Raw genomic sequence first — 20,759 nt, 5'->3', positions numbered from 1 at the left:
CACCCACCACCACCAGGAATGGGAGCGGGAAAGGTGTGTGTGAGTGGATTCCAAAAAGGACAAAGGGGACTGAAAAACCATTTGAAGAAATAATGCTGAAAACTTTCCAAATTTCCTAAATTCGTAGATCCAAGGAATCCAAAGAACGCAACCACAAAATATATGAACTGTACTGCACTAAGGCACATTGTAATCAGAACGCTTAAAACTGATGAGCAATAATAAGAAAAAGGTGGAAGTGACCAGTGACTCAGGAACATTGTAAATAAAGGAACAAAAAGACAGGTGACAGCATATTTCTTATCAGAAACAAAGAAAGCTAAAAAACAGAACAAGGACACCTCTGAAGTCTTTAAAGAAAAAACTTTCACTTTATTAAAAGAGAAAAGAAAAATGGGTTGCTGTTTACCAAAGAGCTGACAGAATTTAAAGCTGCAGTCTAATAATGCTCATCGTGAATGTCGTGTTTGCGTTTTCCCCAGCTGTGTGTAGCCAGGAAGTCCTTTTCAGGCAACACCTATGAGCATCCGAAACTGCACCAGGGTTACAGGTCGTGACATGGGAGGGACTATAGAACTTAAGTGGGAGAAGCTTCTGACTCTGCCAGTCAAGAAAGGCCCATAAATGAAGTCACGTCTGCATTGAATCTTAAAGGTTAAGTCATGCGTGAGACGGATAAGAGGATCATGAAAGGGAATTCTGGTCCTTTCAAGTAGTTTGAGATCTTGAGATGGCTGGAGGTACTGTGAAGAGCGTTTCAGAGAGAAGGGATGAGAGGAATGTTAAATGAGAGAACATTAAAAGAAATCTTGTAAGATCTGTTATATTGTTGGAACTTTATCTGGTAGCTTCTAAGAAGCCATTGGAGATTTTAAACATTGAAGCAATTTTTTTTTCTCTTTAAGCAAAGCAGAGTCCTGATGAAATTAGCGTTTTTAGAAGAGCGCTTTAGTGACTGTGTAGGGGGATTAGAGTGGTACCTGAGGGGTAGCTGAGAATTGACATGTAACAATCAGCGTAATTTATCAGCGAGAAGAACGTTTGTCTCTGTGGAAGGGGGGAAAGAAACTCCGGCTATTTAAGGGAGTGGAACACACTGGACCTGATCCTCCCATTTCTAGTTTAAGAAATCTAAACGGATGGCAGCGCCCTTACGAAAGCCTCCATTTTTATTTCTAGAGCGTGGCATTTATATTACATACTTAGTAACTTTAAATTTTGGAAGTCTCACTGAAGTTTGTAAGCACTCAGGAAACACTGTGCGATTAGGGAACCTTAATAATAAAAGCAGATGAACTACACCCGTAATTGCCTGCGTTCTTGAACAAACTGGTTTGGCTTTTGTTGTTGTTTTGTTTCGTTTGAGTTTAAAATTTGAACAGTATTCCTCCTCTCTGGTAAATTTGGAACCATTCAGGAGATAATAAAAGATAATAGGTGTAGAGGTGAAAGTATCCCCTCTTAAAGACTGAATGTGAGGATGTCGCTTAGGTTTGTAGGAACAGTGGGCTTCCTAAATTCTCAACTCCCAAATTCGACTTATCCACCCAATCCTTGCTGGCCCTGGAAGACCACAGCCCAAGAGAAAGCCCTGGAAATGACAGCACTGAGGAGCAGACCAGAATGTAGGCTTTCTGTAGACAGCCTGTTTTCATTCAAAAGGGAAGAACAGTCCGGAGGCCTAGCCTTTTCACTAAAGGACCAGCCTGGGCGGTGTGAATAAATGAGGGGGCCTGGAGGCTTGTACCCTAACTGATGTCCCTTCCTATGGAAAATAAAGCCGGGGGACAGTGGCTTTCTCCTTCAGTGGCACTGCTGAGACTGGAAACCATTCCTGGGCTGTTCTCCTATCAAATAACAGATTTACTGTAGGTATAGTTTTGGAATTTCAGAGCTGAGAGTGATCTTGGAGACCATTTACTTCACTCCTCTCATTTTTAAAAATGGGGAAAATGTGGGCCTAAAAAGGTCAACTTACTTAAGATAAGACAAGTGGAAGAGCAGATCGTCTGAGTCACCGTGCCCAGATCTATTTATAAGGAGGAATGTTAATGTATTGCCTTTTCAATAGGAAATTAGGTGAGTTTTCTCATTCCCATCTTTGTGTGCAGAAAACAAAAATGTGAGAATATCAAAGACAATGAAGCAAGTACATAATTCGGCTACCTTAAAACAACCACTATCATTTTTAATATTTTTTTCTTTCAAGTGCTTTTGAACACAGAAACCTCATCTGTGAGGGATAACTGGCATCCAGGCTGGAGCGCTTTCTGAGGAGGGCTCAGCTTGGTTCATGTGAAAGGGCTTATTGTGCCACTTGCCTTTTTTATGGAGAAAGATTCTGAAGGAACAGAGGGTAGTATCGAGAGTGCACTGTAGCACACATGGATATTACTGTTCTAACATCAGCTCTGATTCACTGTGTACTCTTGGATCACCTCCCTTGAAACTAAGAGATTAAACCAGATACGGCAAATATGCTCGTTTTCTCCTCCCCTAACTCGATCAGTTAGCAGTGACCACAGTGGCGGTGCTGGGAAGATGGGTGGACTTAGCCAGCACTAATCGCCTGGCAGAACCACCCCGAGGAGGGGAATGGTATGTATGGTGATTATTTGCATTCCTGTTTGGGCAATTGCCAAGATCCCATCTGGTTGTAAAGTTCTGTAATCATATACTCGAGAAGCTATTTTTTCCCCTGAATTAAACTAATTTATCATTTTACTGGGCTTTACATAAAGTTATTCTTCAGACTAATCAAGATGGCATACTTATCTATAGATGTAACTCTGGGGACCAGTCTTCTGTTTTCATGTGATGAAAAAGTCATTCCATATAAACACACAAAGCCCTGGTGAACTAAGCCCAGAAAACTTCATCTGAAGCATATGTTAGTTTTTGCTCAGCGTGAGCAGTGATTTTCCACTGAGCAGCCCCTCAGCCAGATGTCTGAAAGAAGGGGACGTGAGCTGACTTTCGTGCAGCGCGTTGTGAGAACACGACCACAGCGTCCCAGGAGCTAAGCTCCCTGGAATGGGAAGTGCCCTCTAGATCTTTGTTATCCAGGATCAAGGCTTTGGTAGTGTTTTAGTGGTCAAGGTCAAAACCACAAATGTTTTTATGTGTGTTTTGTTTTTGTTTTTGTTTTGTTTTTTTCAGTGATAACTGCCAGGCATAGTTTCTCAGTCGCTTGGTGCAAATATGCTTATGACATAAAAAATTACAGTGGTTTTAGTTTACATTTAAGTTTTAGGAAGCACGAGGTCTTTTCGTTCCTTAGTCCTGTCATCGCAGACATCAGTTATCACTGTGTGAATTAACACTGGAAGTCCTATGAAAACATGTTTTAAATTAGTATACAGCCAGGCAAATTTGCTTTTATAGTACGTGGAAAGATTTATGCCCCTTAGTTATTCAAGATTTGGTAATGAGTGTTTTTAAAATAACGTTTATTATTTTTTCATTTATTTACTAAAGCTCTGTTTTATAAAAACCCAGAAAAATATAAAGAAAGGAAAATCATTTATAACCCTAGTACCCAGAAATTACTCTGCGTATACATAACTGAGGTCATTCGTGTATTCTGGGTATGTGTACGCACACGTTGTGTCACCATCTTCCGCACACCACAGATCTGAGCGGCTTCTGTGCCGTCAGGTAATCTTCCAGAGCGTGATTGCGGTACTGTCAGTGTGTTGCACCTTATGAATATGCCATTATTTATTCATTCTTTTTTGACAGATTTACTCAAATGTTTTCCTTTTGTAAACAATACAGTGATTAATGTCAGTGTCCATGAATATTCTGGTATATCTATGATTTCATGAGATGTCATTAAATTCTTAGAATCTGTTAGGTCAATTGATACTAAAGTTTTTAAGATTTTTAACTCATTTCTCTCTGGAAAGTTAGGCCAGTTTACTTTATCCACAGTGCATTAGAATGACAGCTCCTTTATTCCTCTGCCTGGTTTTAAATTTTTGTAGATGAAAATTGCTGTATGTAATTTGCATTTCTTTAGTTACCAATAAGTTTGAATCCCCTCCCCCCATTGGAGCCTTGCAATTGTGGGATGTGTGTGTGTGTGTGTGTGTGTTTATTTTATATAGAGATGCTTATTTTATATTTTGGCATCTTTAATGCTGCTTCATCTCCTAAAGCGGAATGGCATGGGGTAAAGAGCATAAACTTTTAATTCAGCCAGACCTGGGCTTGGATTTCATTCGTCACTTAGACATTTTTCATGTGTCTTTGGGCAAACGACCTGTCCTCTATGAGCCGGAAGTTCACTGATCTGCAGCGACCGTAATGGGATTGAAATGAGTCACTCAGTGAGAGCTGCAGTTACCCTCCTCTTCTTATCTCCTCATTGTCACCTCCCTGTCAATTCTCTCTTAAGATCTTTTTGAACAAAATTGAAGCAAAGGTTCAACCAAGTCTGCCATTTGCCTGTAAACAGAGTGGGTAGGTGCTCCTCATGGTTCCCCTAATGGTCACTGTTGAAATCTTTTCACTACTTATTAATGGAGTGATACATACAGAGCGGGGCAAAAGTGGGTTTAGAGTTGTTTGCATGGAGAATAATACAATAATTAATAAATAACAATATAAGACTAAACTCTGCCTTGCATACTCACAACTGTGAACCTGCTTGTGCTCACCCTATGTTTACGTTATATGCAGTGAGAACGAAGTAGAAAGAGCCAGCAGTGGAACGAGCCCAACTACCAGAGAACCAGCTTTTCCTAGTCTGTGTCTCTGATACCACCTTTGGTTAAGGGCTGACTCCCTATGTTGCATTTTTTTGTACTTCCTGTAACAGCTGCCAGAATCTCAGTGTCCTAAATGCCAAAGCTTTAGTGGAAGCCAGCAGGGTAGACCAGACAGTGAGGAAGATTCCTTGCCAGCTTATCTAGCAAGCTTGAATGGAGTGCCTATTCAAGGGAGTTTAGTTACAGAATTTCCAAAAGAACTGTGTTTATCAGACAGTTGCCCTTATAAGGCACTTCCATCAACAAACATCTTTTGGGTAGGTACCGTGTGTCAGGCACAATGTCAAGTGTTGGAGATGCAGTGAGGAATAAGATGATAGTCTTGTGTTGAAAAGGCCAGATAGTAATAAGATTTAAACACATACAATATTATTAACAAATAAAAGGTGGGATATAAGTACTAAATGTTTGATAGAGGGCTGAAGGAATTTTGAAGAAGAAGGAAGTAATTGAATATTGGAGGATATTGTCATAACGACCCTCCAAAATATGCAACAAATTTTGAGTACTGTATTTTGAAACAGTTCTTTTTGTTTCCTCCAAAATGAAAAGGCAAGGCACAGTTTTCCTACAAACTTTGCATCTAAGTGCTTTGGCTACATCAGACCGAGTCACAAGAGAGAATGGGCACCTGAGTACATCACATTTAGGAAATGGGGCACACACATTTACTCTCCCGAAGTCAGTGTGGTAGTGGAGATGACGTGGGAACAGATTTCGGTAGCCTCGAGCTTTTCTTTTTTTAAAAGATTTTATTTATTTATTTTTAGAGAGAGGGGAAGGAAGGGAGAGAGGGAGAGAAACATCAATGTGTGATTGCCTCTTGCACGCCCCCTACTGGAGACCTGGCCCACAACCCAGGCATGTGCCCTGACCGGGAATCAAATTGGCGACCCTTTGGTTTGCAGGTCGGTGCTCAATCCACTGAGCAACACTAGACTTGAGTAAAAGCTCAAGTCTAGAGTGGGTTGTCTGTGGGGTTTTTGATGCTTTGGTTTTTGTTTTTGGCTTGAGAAGCACCAGCAAATGAAGTGTGTCATGGGTAGACCACCATGACCAGAATGCAGAACTGTCAAAGTGACTGCTGGGTTTTAGTCAGCAAGTCTGCCACAGTTGTGGCGCACGGGGGCCTTAACCGACCCCCAATTATTTAGGGACAGATGCTGGACTCAAGGCTATAATGGGAACCAACCACTTTTATATATTTGCACATTTAATTCAGTGTCTAACCACAGTTGAAATACTTTTATATTCCTCTTCATTGCAACCAGAGAAACCAATATTCCATATTATTATATCTCTCAAATTATATATTTTCACAGCCAATAAAATTAATTATCCTCAGCTATCCTATTCCTACCACTTTTTTTCAATATACTTTTTATATTAGCATTTCAAAATCCATTTAAAAAATTATCAGTTCCACCAAAGTGACTTCTCTTGTCAGTCATACTAAACTGATCAAAAAAGGGAGCACTAAAAAATTTCTTGGAGCTAAATGGCCTTTAATAAAAGAGATTAGTGGTCTTTTTCATATTATCTATAATAGAATATAAAATAAATTTTAATAACAAATATTATCCTTTGGTAATATTTGATTTCATTACAACCATGTTACTAAGCCATCTCTTCTAAAATATAGCCTTGTAAATGATTATACTAAATGGGTGTCGTAATAGGTTTATTTGGCTAATTGATGACCAGTAAAGGTCATCCCCAGCTTTGTGTATGTGAAGACTTCTTTGTTTTGAAGTTGTAAGTTTCTTTTAAAGCTTTTTATGATTGGGGCTCCCTTTTGTCTTTTAAAGGTGACTTTTCTTTTGTTCAGAAGCAGTTCTGATTTAAGATGCCATTCATATATAGACCACTGTCGATGATAAAATACCTTTTGCCTTTAAGACATCGTACTGTTAACATTTTACAGTCCGTCCATACATTAAACATCATGCTGCTAAATAGTTACATCATGTTGTTAAATAGATATAATTTTTGTTAATTATACTTCAATAAAGCTGGAGAAAAAAAACCAAGGAAAAACCCAAAACCAGTAGGTGATAGAAAGATGAATAAGACTACCCCACACAAAGGAGCTGACAGCTTATTTGAATAGAAAATGTGCTCACAGATACATATAGTATATAAAAGAATATGATAATTCTGTAGGACAGATGCAAATATGAAAGAAAGCTTTATAAACATGTAACAAAGTAGTATGTTCTTATATCATAGAGTGAGTGAAAGGAAGTAGTGTTAGGTAAAGGCTAGCAATGTCGGCAGGAGTCAGCTCTTGGAGAATTTTGATGTTCTTCTAAAATATTTGAGCTTTATTCTTGAGGGAACGAAGAATGTCAGGAAGCTTTTTAGAATATCCTCTCCCATTAGAAAGTACTACTTGGCCACTATACAAAATTGGAAAGTACAGAAGAAGTGTGCAGAAGAAATGTAACATCATTTGTAAATTCACACTCTCTCTGTTCCCCACCCTGGCCCAGTCTCCCACTCGTGCTCCTGACCCACAGTGCCGTGACTGAAGCCACACTCCAGGAATGGTGCTTGGGGTGGGGTGCACTACGCTGGAGAAGGGCAGAATGCAGTGACTGTGTGGCAGGACAATTTAATCATTAGGGACCTGAGCAGTCAGGAAGGAATGAGAACAAGAATCCTTTTAACGATAAAATGAAGGGGAAATTTCAGCTAGTTTTAATTGGGAGTGTATTGGAAAGTGAAGAGGAAGACTAGTTACATGCCTGACTACCTTTTTGAGCCCACATGACCCCAAATATTCAGCTCACAGCAAACGGGAGGGACCTCACAGGAGGCAGAGGATGGGAGACCCGCAGTTTTGTTTTGGGGCACTTTGACTTTGAGGCGCTTCTGCGAAGGCATCACACTCATCTGGAATGCAGACTGTCTCTGTGGAATGAGGGATCCAGGTGGCGGGGATGGATGCATCCTCTTCTCTGTTTGCAGAGCATCCGCCCGTTTTTAACACATCCCCACTTAGCTTTGCTGGCGTCTTCTTTTTTGTGCACGGTTTCTGAGGTTGTGGAGACGATTGGTTGAAGAAGCACAGCAGCACACATGGTATTTACAAAGCCGTTTCTTTTACAAGATATATGTGTGAGGTCTGTGTTAGTGTGATGCAAGGGTCAGCCACCCCCAGATCTGACGGCTAATCCTACGGTAATGGAGGGGATGGCGGCTCCCACCCCAGACACACCAAGAGTAATGGGACGGCACTGTCCTCCACGTGTTTTGAAAGATGGCGGACTATCATGTTTTCCTATAAAGCGCTCCTGCCCTTTAGGTTTTGCCAATAAATCAGGGAAGCATGAGACAGATCCCATTTGTAGATTTCATGTGTGTTTACATTGTCAAGGATGATCCAGAAGCGGTCGATTACATTTGACTCTAGCTCTTGGAGAAGTCCAAATGGAAGGGACAGCTTGTTTATAAGAAAGCAGAGTCTTTCGTATAAAGTCCCTTTGTGGAGGGACAGGACTGATTTTAACGTTGGAGCGCAGCTGGCCGGAGAAGTTCCTTTCCTGTGTAGTCCTGGGTTTCCCAGCTCAGCCTTGCACCCTCGCTTCAGCATCCTGGTGTATTTGTGCATTCCCTAGCAATTGGTGGTTGGTGTTTCAGTCTTGTTTTTCAGTTTTTTCTACCATGTGATGTCTGGCCTCAGCTTGCAGAGTTTAAAAATTAGCCATATGTCACTCATGACCTTTACAAAAATTAAAATTTTTAGTTAGCTAAGTAGGTCTCAGTTGGTACTAGAAATGTTTGCTAAAAGTTTTTTTTTTTCTTTCTCTATGTGCTATCAGCATTTGAACCTGTTTGAGATCTTAGAAAATTATGCAACCTTTTTTTTATTATTTGATTCCTGGTAGAGAGTGATAAACTTAATGAGTGGATTCTCTTTCCAGAGACCAGCACGCAAGTGAAGTGCAGGATTTTAGGTAAACCTTTACCTTGCATGACTTCTACGTAATAACACCCTAAAAATGTCACAGATATACTCGGTAGAGGCAGGTCTTTTGTTGCTGTTCTCACGCCCCTGCCTCTGTTGTCCTGCCTGACCCCGGAAGCAGAACTTCAGTTCTCAGTGTCTTGGTTTACTCCCGTTCCCCTGAGCCTGATGACATCTGTGTCCTTGCGTTCCTGTCCTTCTGCAGGGGCAGTGAGCCCATCAGTCTGCCTCCCTTTTGTGTTGTTTGGACAACTGGACCCACCCCTAGGGACACTTTAGGGAAAGTCATCTAGGATCTTCAGGACCTACGCTTCCATTAAGTCCTCCAAAAGGGGCGGAGACAGAGAATTCCTGGGGCTCCTAGCTCACCTCTCTTCTGATTCTGGCCCCCTTTCATCTTCTTCCTAATCCTCCATTCTCTTTCAGGGTTTCAGCATGAGGATTTCATTCACACAAGAGATCAGGTGGCATAAAGCTCTCCCTGTTGTTCATCTCATCACTGTTCTCAGCTCCTGTCATTCACTCACTGCTCCAATTTTGGCCATATCGAACTACTTCCTATTGTACAGTCCTGTTCTACTCTCTCATTCCTGTCTTGTATATGCTACACTTTCTCCCAGAATGTTTTCCACGTACCTTCCCTTACTCACTTATTTCTCTCACTTATTATAGACATTTCTTGTAATACTGGCTTGGTGGTAATGAACTGCTTTAGCTTTTTCTTGTCTGGAAAGCTCGTAATTTCTCCTTCAATTTTAAATCATAGCCTTGCTAGATAAAATAGTCTTGGTTGTAGTTCCTTGCTTTTCATCACTTTGAATACTTTGTGCCAATCCTTTCTGACTTGGAATGTTTCTCTTGAGAAATCAGCTGACAGTTTTATGGGAGCTCCCTTGTAAGTAACTAACTGTCTTTCTCTTGCTGCTCCTAAGATTCTCTCTTTGTCTTTAACCTTTGCACTTATAGTTACGATGTGTCTTGGTGTGGGCCTCTGTATTTACCTTGTTTGGGATTCTGTGCTTCCTGGACTTGTGTGTCTTTTTCCTTCAGCAGGTTAGGGAAGTGTTCAGTTATTATTTCTTCAAATAGGTTCTCAGTTCCTTGCTCTTTCTTTTCTCCTTCTGTCCCCCTATGATGCTGATGTTGTGTTTCAAGTTGTCCCAAACATCTCTTAAAGTATCCTCATTTTGTAAACATTCTTTTCTCTTTTTGCTGCTCTGATTCAGTGTTTTCTACTTTGTTCCAAAAATATATATGGAACACTTCACGGGTTGAGCGGCATCCTTGCACAGTGGGCATGTTAATCTGCTCGATGTCACTCTGATGTTAGCATATGTGCTGCTGGAGCAAGCACTAGTGTTTGATTGAACAACAGGAGAATGCAGTCTAGGCAGGTTGACACATGAAAGACCTTCCCTGTTGTTGTGTAGTGTCTGTTCATCAACACATTTATTTAAGGAGTAGGAATCCATTCTAGCTCAGCTGCCACTAGGATGCTTTACAATCACATTACTTTCTTCCACTGCCCTGAAGTTAACGTTCTTGAGATTCTCACCTACTGTTTAACTCTTTAATTCAGTGTCTTTCGTGTTTTTGCGTTGTCTTCCACCACCCTGGGTATATGCATAATTTCTGGAAGTTTGTTTACAGAGTTCTTTGTGTTAGAAGCCCCTCTGCCTTTAACCTATGCTGTTACTTTTGATGATCTTGAAAAAATGGTCACGTTCCTTTCAAGGCTATTTTACTCTGTTTCCAGGCAAATTCTTAAGATGAGGTCCTTTTCTCAGGGTTCCTAAGAAGTTACAATTTAGTGTTTAGTTTTCATGATATCCTTTAGCCCTTCCAGAAGAAGTGTGGTCAACTTTGGGAGCTTGGCGTGGGAGAGCATAAACTTCTATACCCGAGGAACTCCTGTACTCCAGGAAAGGCTCACATTTTCTTCCCAGCCTCAAGAAGCTCTCAAGTGCTCTTTGATGTGACCAGTGTCCCCCTTGTTCCTTTTTAATCTCAACACCCATACATCATATAGCCCTTCCCTCCACCTGTTTGTTGTTCTGTTAAGACAATTCAAAATAATCTCCCTCCATAGGCCATTAGGAACACAGTACTGGCTCTGGTAGTGAAAGAATAAATGAGTATCAACTGCTAAGACAAATGCTAGAACAGAACCTGACTTACTAACCCATCCTGTTGCATCTGTACAAGAGTATCAACTTCTGTGAATGAGAAGGCAGCTATTTCTCTTAGGAGATGACCCCATGTCCCCCTAAATGTGCCTGTTAGTTCAATTTTTCTGTAGTGATGGCACCTGCCCAATGGGAACTGGACCAATGTCACCAGTTTATTTCATGCTGGCTACCAGTTGTCAGTTTGTGAAGCATATGTCTCCAATTTAAACCAAAAGCCTGGTTGAGCTGAAAGAGAACATTGCTCACTCCTCATTGGTATGTTTAATTGTTTATAATAATTTAAAAAATACTGTGAAAATCATGAGCAGCAGTACAATTGCCCAGTTTTCTTTTAAACTGTGTAGTGGAAAACTCACCAAATTGAGCTTCACTGTCCTAGAATTTGTCCAGATTTAGAATGAGCTAGGTTTTATTTACTTATAGAATTTCTTCCTGATTAATGCCATAAACTGTTTTTTTGCAAAGAGAAATTAAACTCACTTTTAAAAACTTTTAAGTACTCCAACAACCGCATATTTGTAGATTAATGATAGTAGTTATAATTGAATTCTGTTTTATCAAAAGGAAGTGATATAGGAGCTTCTAATCATTTTGTTTCATTAATAATTTCCATATATTTGACCTTAATAAAGCTCCACTTATCTTGAAATATTCTTTTATTAAATGTGTCCATATATATAACTTATCTTCCCACAGAGTCACCCATAGCTAATCTAAATTTGAAGAGTTTACATCTTCCACTTGATTGTTGATTATCTATAAATATGAAGTGGCTGGTGCCAATAATAATACAAAAATGAATATTTTATTTTATCATGGGTTTTGTATACATTCTACAAATATATCTGGGGATGTGGAAATTCACAACAGTCCAAATGATATGAGAAAACCACTATCAGGATATGATTACCTTTTTCAGATGTCAAAAGAGTTGTTTTTCAAGCCAGAGGATATTCTATTTTAAGGGATTTGTGATGGATAATTTTATGTGTCAACTTGACTGGGCCATGGTGCCCAGGTATTTGGTCAAACACTATTTTAGATGTCTCTGTCAGGTGTTTTTAAATGACTTTAACATTTAAATTGAGGAAAGCAAATTGCCCTCTGTCTTGAGAGTGGGCCTCACCCAACCAATTGAAGGCCTTAATAGAAAAAGACGGGCCTCCCATGAAGAGAAGGGAGCTCTGAAAGTGGACTGACTTTGGACTTGAACTGCAACACCCACTTTTCCCTGGGTTTGCAGCCTGCTGGCCTACCCTGCAGATTTTGGATTTCTCAGCCTCCCTATGTAATCCCATGAGCCAATTCCTTAAAATCAATCAAGTTTACTATAAATACAAATGTAATACCATATGTATAATTACATACACATCCTGTTGGTTCTGTTTTTCTGGAGAACCCTGACAAATATAGGTTTCTTTGTGTTGCCTTTTGAACTAGCTGGCTGTGCGCTCAACTGCCTGTTATGTAGAGTATGTTTATTTTTTCACTTCCTGTTCTTTAGTTACCCATGAAAACACTAGGCTTACACTTAATGAAATATATCTTTGTCTTTATAGACTTTGTCTTCCTTAATTATCCTTATATATATCATGTATAGCCCTCTGAGTTTTAAGTTTATCATGCAAAAAATGTGAAAAGTAGGCACTCTCTTTACTTGTTTGTGGCATAGTTACTGGGTCAGTTGGTATCAGAGTTAGTGATAATTTGTGTAATGTTTAATATTGTCTGTAATTTACTTCCAATTACTTTATCATATACATCACAGTATTTGTGGGTTTAACTTTGTTTTAGGAGTTGTTAATTTAACATTCCACGTATACCAATCACAAATCCTCACTAGGATAAGTTAATTAATATTTGAAAGACATGAATTAGAAGTCTACACTCCAGAGACAGGTACTTTAAATCTACACAAGAGGGTTATATGAGGGATGTTATTGCACAAATAATTGGGGAAATGAGCAATATTGAAAATATGTGGATTGGCTTAGAAGTATTGTATGTGAATGGACTTTGAGTCAGACAAGGCCTGCAAGCTAATAGCTTTTGAAGTAACATCTAACTCTAGTACTCCTTTGGTCCTGCTTTCTGATTCTGTTGAGTGATCAAATTGGAAGGTTAGACGCATTCTACTGTAGAATACTGTCCCAGCTGCTTTAAGGACACCTCCATGCAGGTTACTCTCAGAGTACCTTAAGGATAGACATCTGGGACATTACTGAGCTCACGAGATAGAGCTGTGGGTTTGCTTTTTCACCTTCCTGCTCATCAATGTTTTTATACACAGCGAAAAGCCCTCACCCATTTAGAATCTTTGGAGGCTACCCATGCTTACCCCCAAATGACTGATAATTGTGAACCCCGCTTTGGCTTAGGTCACTTTGCAACAAGAACCTAACATACTCTCAGCACACAGCAGGCATTAAAAGCTATCTCTCTCTCATTATCATAAATCAGTGACCTGGCCTTGGTTCTGGGGAAAGAAAAAGAAGGCTGAAGTTACGACACTTTGTTCTAAAGCTGCCAGGATCCTCCTTTCTGAGCATGGTTTATTGCCAAATTTCTTTTTAAAACTTCAAGCATGGACTATCCTCTCCATGCTTTCTTAGTCTCAACTTAGAGTCTCTTTAGCAGAGCCACTCAAATCATGTGCAGGTGAGTTAGTGCTACCACGGAAGCTTGTGATAAGTGGGGTGTGTCTGTGGGAGCATGTGAATGCCTGGCAGGTCCCCAGGAATGCGCTGTGCCAAGCCATCACCTGACATGCGTGCAGCGTGCCGGAGCTGGGGACATTGTCCATCTTTGATGTGGCAGGAAGATGAAGTGGAACCCAGGTGCTGAGAGCTCGTGGAAGCATTGTGGGAGATTCCCACCAGTCAGTGTTTACAGAAAGTCCTGAATTGGTTTTGACCTACAATGATTAACAAAAATGTGTCATAAGGAAGTTAAGGAAATAAGTTTTTTTTCTTATTTTTGAAAAAGTGTTGTAGGTCAAACTACCAGAAGTGTGACAAAGAAAAATTCTAGTTGAAATCTTCTGATAGGCTAATTTTAGCTTTATTTGTTTTTCATAGCCTTGGATTACTGGGTCAGAAATGTCATTGCTAATGCATTTATAAACTTGTTGCCCTAAAAGTCTGCCTCTGCTGCAAAGCAAAGGACAAGGTCTTGTTTGGTTTCTTTTGATAAAGGAGCAGAATATCTCTTGTTGGCTCTGAAGCAAGAACTGCTATATTTAAACTTGCTTTTGTTTGCTTTTCTCAGTCAGGTAACACAGGAACAGTGTGAAGGTGACTGAACTAAGCGCGCGTACACACACACACGTCTTGATGGTGGTTTTGGATCCTGAAGAAAGGCAGGAAGGTGTTAATTTATTTGAAACAGTTCCCTCATAGTTACATTTTTTAAAGCTCTATCTATACACACTAGGCATACATACATATTTATTCACTTACTTACTATGCAGTAGCAAAATTGAGCTCTACTCCAGAGTGGATGTCATTTGAATCCTTCCACAATCATATACTTGGACCTATTAGTGAAGTAGATGGGTGGCAAATATTAATGCACTAATTTTCAGTCATGTCCACCTGTAGTTTCCAGGACATGTAAGTTCCAGACTGGCCACCTTTTCTGTTTGCGTCACTAAGGTTTGCTCCCCCAGACATGTTACGTTGTTGTCCACTCAACTATTGATGTTTTCCAAAAGACATAGACACGGATTTGTGTGTTTGTTCGCTTAAGGTCTTATATTCGAAATACACGTTCTACCTCTTCTACAGTCAAGTGTAGGAGTCCTTGTTTGTCCTTTAAGACTCAACTCAAATATTTTTTTCCTCCATGGAATCCTTCCCTGTCTCAGGCAAATAAAAAAAGATTACTTGGTATATTCCTCTGTTATATCAGTTATCACATTATATTGTAGTTGTTTATTTTGACTTCTGGGTTCCGACTAAGCTGTGAGCTACTCGACATTGTGCCTTCTACAACATGTAGCACGATGACTGGCTTGGAGTTTCTACTCTAAAATTTTTATGAATGAATAAGTGTGAATGAACACATGTGAAAAAAAAAATAAGAGATTACAAAAACATAAGGAAAGTGAAGGTCAAAAGCGCTAAGAGAATATCATAAACCTGACAATTTAAGAAAAATATTAGAGGGTTCTGTACAAGAGTCATAGGAAGAAGCGTATTATGTGAAAAGATGCATAAAACTGGAACAAGGTGCGTTTAGGAATGTGCATTTTGATGTTGTGATGTTTATGGTGATGGAGAAATGTGGTAGAGACCAAGCAAGTGGCATGAGGCTATGAAAACGTGTCTAAAGTCAGGAAGAAAAACAGAATTCATCCTGGTGTAAGTCCCATAAATGGCATGATTCTGAGGAGTATATACCATTAGGAATCATGCTACATCTGCTTCTATATTTGCAATATGTATTTCTGGTTTGTAGATTACCATATGCAACACACAAGAGTTGCCAATTTCCCAGGTGTGTGCATGGAAAGCACACCTGGACGAGCAGGGCCAGCGTTGTAGGCCACAGACTTGATTTTTTGTTTTTGTCTCTGATCTTTGTTTCTGCTTCCTATTTTTATGGTACCTTTTTATGTGTGTTTTTTGAAAGCAACTCATTCCAAGTGTTTAAGATTTGGGGGGATGTTACAGAGTTTTTAAAGGTATAGTTTAGCTAGTAAATTGTTGAATTTAATTGAAAATGTCAGTTTTTATTATTCCTGTTAATTGGACTCAATAAATTATAAGTTTCTCTTAAATATTGCTCTGTGTATTAAGCAAGGGATTGTACACCTGTTTTATTTTTTCCAAAAAAACAAGTACTTTAGCAGAAATAAGGGCAATCAAATTCCTCATGATGGTATCTGAAGACCACATTTAGTAGCCTTTTGAATGATTAGGGAAAAAAGAGCTGGCACTCTCCTATCCGTTCTGCTGCTGTCCAGCGAGAGTTTGATAGTCATTACATAGAAAGGTTCAGTGAGAACTTCATCTAAATCTACGTGCAAGTAAAATGAGAGATGACAAATGAGAGCTTAACACAGCCGTGTACAGTATAGAATAGAGACCAGTCCCAGCGATTCTGTGATTGAAATATAATCATAGTTCTGACACACTACCGTGTTGGGGCTTGTGTGGGTCACACCACAAAACAGGTTCAGTGAGGGTGTTTGCTTATTAGGTGGTAGCTTCAGGACGCTTTACCTTGGTTTTATCAGGAGCCGGCCTTGCGGCTAGTGTGACATGCTCGGGTTCTATAAAAAGGGATTAATGTTGCCATTCAAATGTGTGCTCTGGCTACTGCTGTCTCCCAAGTTGTTAACAGTGGTAGAAGGACTCATACATTTAAAAAAATAAGTCGTGTTTATTATTCTTACTCATTTTTCCTCTTCTCAACCTCTCAATTGATTTTGAAAACAAAGCAGTTGTTTAGATGAGATTCAGAGTACACAATTTTTAACTTACGTCCTCTTGTGTACTTAGATTTTCCTTTGTGATTAAGAAAGCCATCTTTTTAATTATCATCTTTTTGTTGATCTCTTCCTGCAGGTTTTCAGCACATACTCCAATGAAGACTACGACCGGAGGAATGATGAAGTTGACCCAGTGGCTGCTTCTGCCGAGTATGAACTTGAAAAGCGTGTAGAAAAGCTGGATCTTTTCCCAGTGGAACTGGAGAAAGGTATATGAGCTCTACAATGTTTACAATATTGTACTGCTATGTTAATAATACAGAAATGGCTTGATTTTTCCTAAGTATAGCTTTTTTTCCCCTAAAGGATTGGGTCGAGTTTTAATTCTTATGCAGGAATTTATTAATTAAACTTCAAAAATAGTTTGAAACTCATCTGCATTTGTTGGCTAGACGGTGGCTAAGAGCAGGAAGGCATGCGTGAGACCTGCTTCTTGGTTAGAACTCCAGCAAAGGGCCGGTGAGGTGAGAGCCCAGAGAGCACTGCCGCACGTGAGAGCTTGGGGCAGGTGGTTAATTTTTGGTTTTTGCTTTTTTGGTGGAGGGAGAGTGGTCATGGTTAGATTCTGAATATGGTAGATATGGGGAGTGCTAGGATTTTAGAAAATTACAGGTTTGGGATTGAAGGCAGCGGAATCCTCTTCATCTCCGAGGGGGGAAGGGCTAAAGGAGAGCAGGGAGACCCAGAACAGAGTGGCTTCCCCTTGAATCCTCTCCCTGGGGTCACAGCCTGCCTGCTGCAGGAACTGGGGACCACAGGACGAGAGGCTGTTACATTTATGGTCAAGTAAGGCGGGAAGCTGGTAACCAGATTCCGACCAATGAACCGAAGAATATCACATTCAGTGTTTTAGGGAAAAAGCGGAACAGATGATGACTTGAATAACAAAAAAGAAACAGTGAAACACAAAGCCAAATAAGGATATTCAAGTATGGCTTTAACAAGGAATTCTTAATCAAATTAACAATAACAAAAAAGAGTGTTGATTTTTAAAAATAAAAATGTCAATAGAGGAATTAAAGAGGAAGGGATGATTGTCGTTGAGCTCAAATTGGTGACATAGAAGTTCAGGCATAAGAAATGTCCTAAACTAATTCTCAAATGGCAGCAAAAGTCCAAGAAAATTCACGAAGGAGACCCAACATACACGTGTAGGTAACAGAAGGGGAAATGGAAATAGTGGATAAAAGATGTACTAGACAAGAACTAGAGGAATTTTTCCTGACCCCAAAGGAGACCCAATTGTCTATTTGAAAGGGCTTAGCCAACTGGTTGCAGGAACTTAAAAAGTGTTTTTATGCTTAAAAATACTTAAGCAGAAGCTGGGGAAAATCCTAATCTTCAAACATGCAGTGAAAACCTTACAAAATACCAGGCCAAAATCAAGGCAAACAAAGAGCAAAGGTACTCGCAAAGGCAAAAATTATTAGACTATCATCAGACCTCTCACTCGTCACATGGCAAGTGGGGAGACAAACGCACAATTTCACATCCCGCTGAGAAGAAAGAGGCCGTGCTCTAAGAACCCTCCATCCATCCCAGAGGGGAAAGAAGGAAATTTGCTGATACAGAAGAATTTAAGGAACGCACCACCCACATAGCTTTTAGTAGGGAGGGAGAGAAATGACAAGCAACTTGTTGAAAACAGCAAAATGAGCTGAAAACTATGTAAGTAGTACTAAGCATAAGATTGGTTGCATGAAAAAAAATATAAAGAATACCAGTCATTACATGAAGCATGAATGGCTAATCATTCCTGTTAAATGACACTTTCATTTGATCTTAAATGGAATGTAAGAGTGATGCTTGCGTTTTTCATCCATTTAAACATGTAAAACTCTTTCTTAGCTCATGGCACATACAGCTGGATTGGGCTGTGGGCCATGGTATTGGCTATCACACCCAACATGAGAACAATCCACGTATTTATCAATGATAGAAAAGAATAGGTAAATTATAGCCTGTCTATTCAATAAAATATTACTCAGCAGTGAAATGAAGGAGCCGCAGTTCCATTAGGTATGATTCTTACGAACATAACACTGAGGGGTGGGGAGAGCAAATCACAGAAGTCATTTAGTATGATTCCATTCATTTAAATTTCAAAGCGAGGACAAACTGAACATTATACTGTTTAGAGATACACAAATAAGTGGTTTTAAAAGGCAGGATTAAGAAAAGGAGGGAACGATTAGCACACTATTTGGGATAATGGTTACTGAGGAAAGAGTTAGATATTGGGGAGGGGTACAGAGTAGGCTTTTGGGGTATTGGTAGTGTTCCGTGTCTTTGTTAGTACATATGGTTGTTACATTTTTTAAGTGCATTTTGTAGATAAATGATTTCACAAAACTTTTGTTTGTGTGCTATATTGTATAATAAAAGTTAAACTGGAAAGATTAAACTGGAAGAGAACCAAATAAAGTACAATTATTTTTATTTCTCCAGGAACCTTCATACTGTTTTCCACAGTGGCTGCACCAATTTACATTCCCACCAACAGTGCACAATGCTGTTTTATTCACGGGTCGCAGGCGCTCAGGAGTCTATGTGGAAGCACAGTGTGCTTCTCCTTCCGGCGTCTGCTGACAAATTGCACGCAGTTATTTCCCTCTACGTTCTATTGACCAAAGCAAGTCATTTCACCCACCCCAAATTCAATGGATCAGGAATGCATATCCCACCCACAGTAAGAGGCACTGTGAAGTTACACAGTGAACCCTGTAGAAAAATCGGCAATTATTGAAGAAGAAATCTAATGGCCCACACTCATATTAATGCAAGCTCAAATTTATCACTAGAAATGGGAATACTGCTAAACCAACAGGAATTGCTTTCCTGAGAGAAAAAATAAGCTCTGAACTCCTGAGTATGGTGATAACACCCTCTGTAATAACACAGCCTCACAGTCTCTTCCACCTTTTCCTGGCTGCTTTCCCTCCTCATGCCCTTCCCTAGGTGAGTATATACAGAGGAAGACTAGGTCACTGCAAGAATCAGAGGCCTTCAAGTACGTGGCTCTGGATTCCACCCATGCTTGATGTATCGCAGAGAAAACTGGACAAAGCCGAGAGCAGTCCTCCAGTCCCTGTGGCTTGATTATACTCTTAACTGCCTTTTAGTTCTCACTGTGTCTTTCAGGTACTCTGCACTGGAATGAAGGATGGTGCAAATGAGTATTTCCACAATTAGGCTTTCAGCTCTGCAAAACTGAGTAATTTTCCAGTTAGGGCAACAGAAGGAAGGGAGATAATTTTACTAAAGCCTGAGTCCAGGAAGGGCAAATGGATTTAAAGACGAAGACGTAATTTTCATGCAAGATATTTGCATGAAGAAACTGTCGAGTGGCATAAGAGTACAGGGAGTTGACATTTGAAAGGAAAAGTTTCATTTATAGCTGCACATTGGCTCAGCACGTAATTATTGGTAATGAAGAGAAACTCCTGTAAATACAAAGAATGTGAACAAGAACTCAGCTAATGTTTAATAGACACTAGCGATTTCATACAGGAGAGAAACCCTGTGACACTATTCAGTTTGGGGGAATCTACAGTGATCTCTTGAACAACACGAGAGCTCACACGCTGGAGTGGGGGGCCGGGGAAACTGATTTGGATGTAAACATGGCTTCGGGTCCTCACTGAGCCTTCATCAACATGAACCAATTCACACTTTGTAGAAAGCCTACGAATGTGGGCAAGAATTCAACCACACAGCTAATCTCTATACACATGAGAGAATTCATGCACGAGAGAAGGAACTTTATGCGTGTAATCAGTGAGGGAGAGCCTTCAACCCAGCCCAAACAGCCATGTGCAGAAGAAAACTCATTCTTGGGAGAGACCCTAAAACTGTAACGTATATAGGAACATTCAGCAAGAATCAGCCTCCCGATGATCAATTGGAATTAGAGAAATATGGGAAGTCACATGTGTGCCAACATTCTAACTGTAAGAAATGAAGGAGGGTCTCCGGCCCGACTCCTATGTTAGCCAGCACTCCAGTTCTCACACCGGAGAGCTGTCCGTGCCCAGACCGGTGGGGACTCGCCTGCGGCCGGGCCCGCACTAGACCGTTTCTCGGGGGAGAACACTCCCTAAATCCTTCTTCAGCACACAGCAAGGCAAATAAATCCCACTTTGGCCAATTGACACATTTTAACACATCTTTATTTAGGAGGTAAGGTTATGAATTGTACTTAGAAATACTTAAAGCAGAAGTTGGTGAAAAGTAATGATCAATGAGATGAATCCAATTCACAATTAAGAATACTTACTAAATCAATGGCTATTGTTCAAAAGTCTTTTAAAAGTTTCCAGCCTTCTCTTGAGTAC

At 40.0% G+C, this 20,759-nt stretch overlaps 1 protein-coding gene and 1 non-coding gene across 13 annotated transcripts in view; one reads left to right on the top strand and one right to left on the bottom strand.

The window, feature by feature from the left end:
* The window catches only part of PPP1R9A (protein phosphatase 1 regulatory subunit 9A), a 262,979-nt gene that overhangs the window by 124,313 nt on the left and 117,907 nt on the right, over nucleotides 1-20,759 (top strand). For all 12 annotated transcript variants that reach the window (XM_053926417.1, XM_053926422.1, XM_053926419.1 and 9 more), the window contains one exon: nucleotides 16,502-16,634. In XM_053926417.1, coding sequence (XP_053782392.1) covers nucleotides 16,502-16,634 — 133 coding nt within the window. The remainder of the gene's footprint in view (nucleotides 1-16,501; nucleotides 16,635-20,759) is intronic.
* On the bottom strand, nucleotides 9,991-10,096 carry LOC128781299 (U6 spliceosomal RNA). Its single transcript, XR_008427225.1, has one exon. It is a non-coding gene; the product is annotated as a U6 spliceosomal RNA (small nuclear RNA).

Source organism: Desmodus rotundus, chromosome 6, assembly GCF_022682495.2.
Source record: "Desmodus rotundus isolate HL8 chromosome 6, HLdesRot8A.1, whole genome shotgun sequence".
Lineage (NCBI taxonomy): Eukaryota > Metazoa > Chordata > Mammalia > Chiroptera > Phyllostomidae > Desmodus > Desmodus rotundus.
Note: the sequence above shows the minus strand (reverse complement) of the source record. Positions and strands in the feature narration are given on the sequence as shown.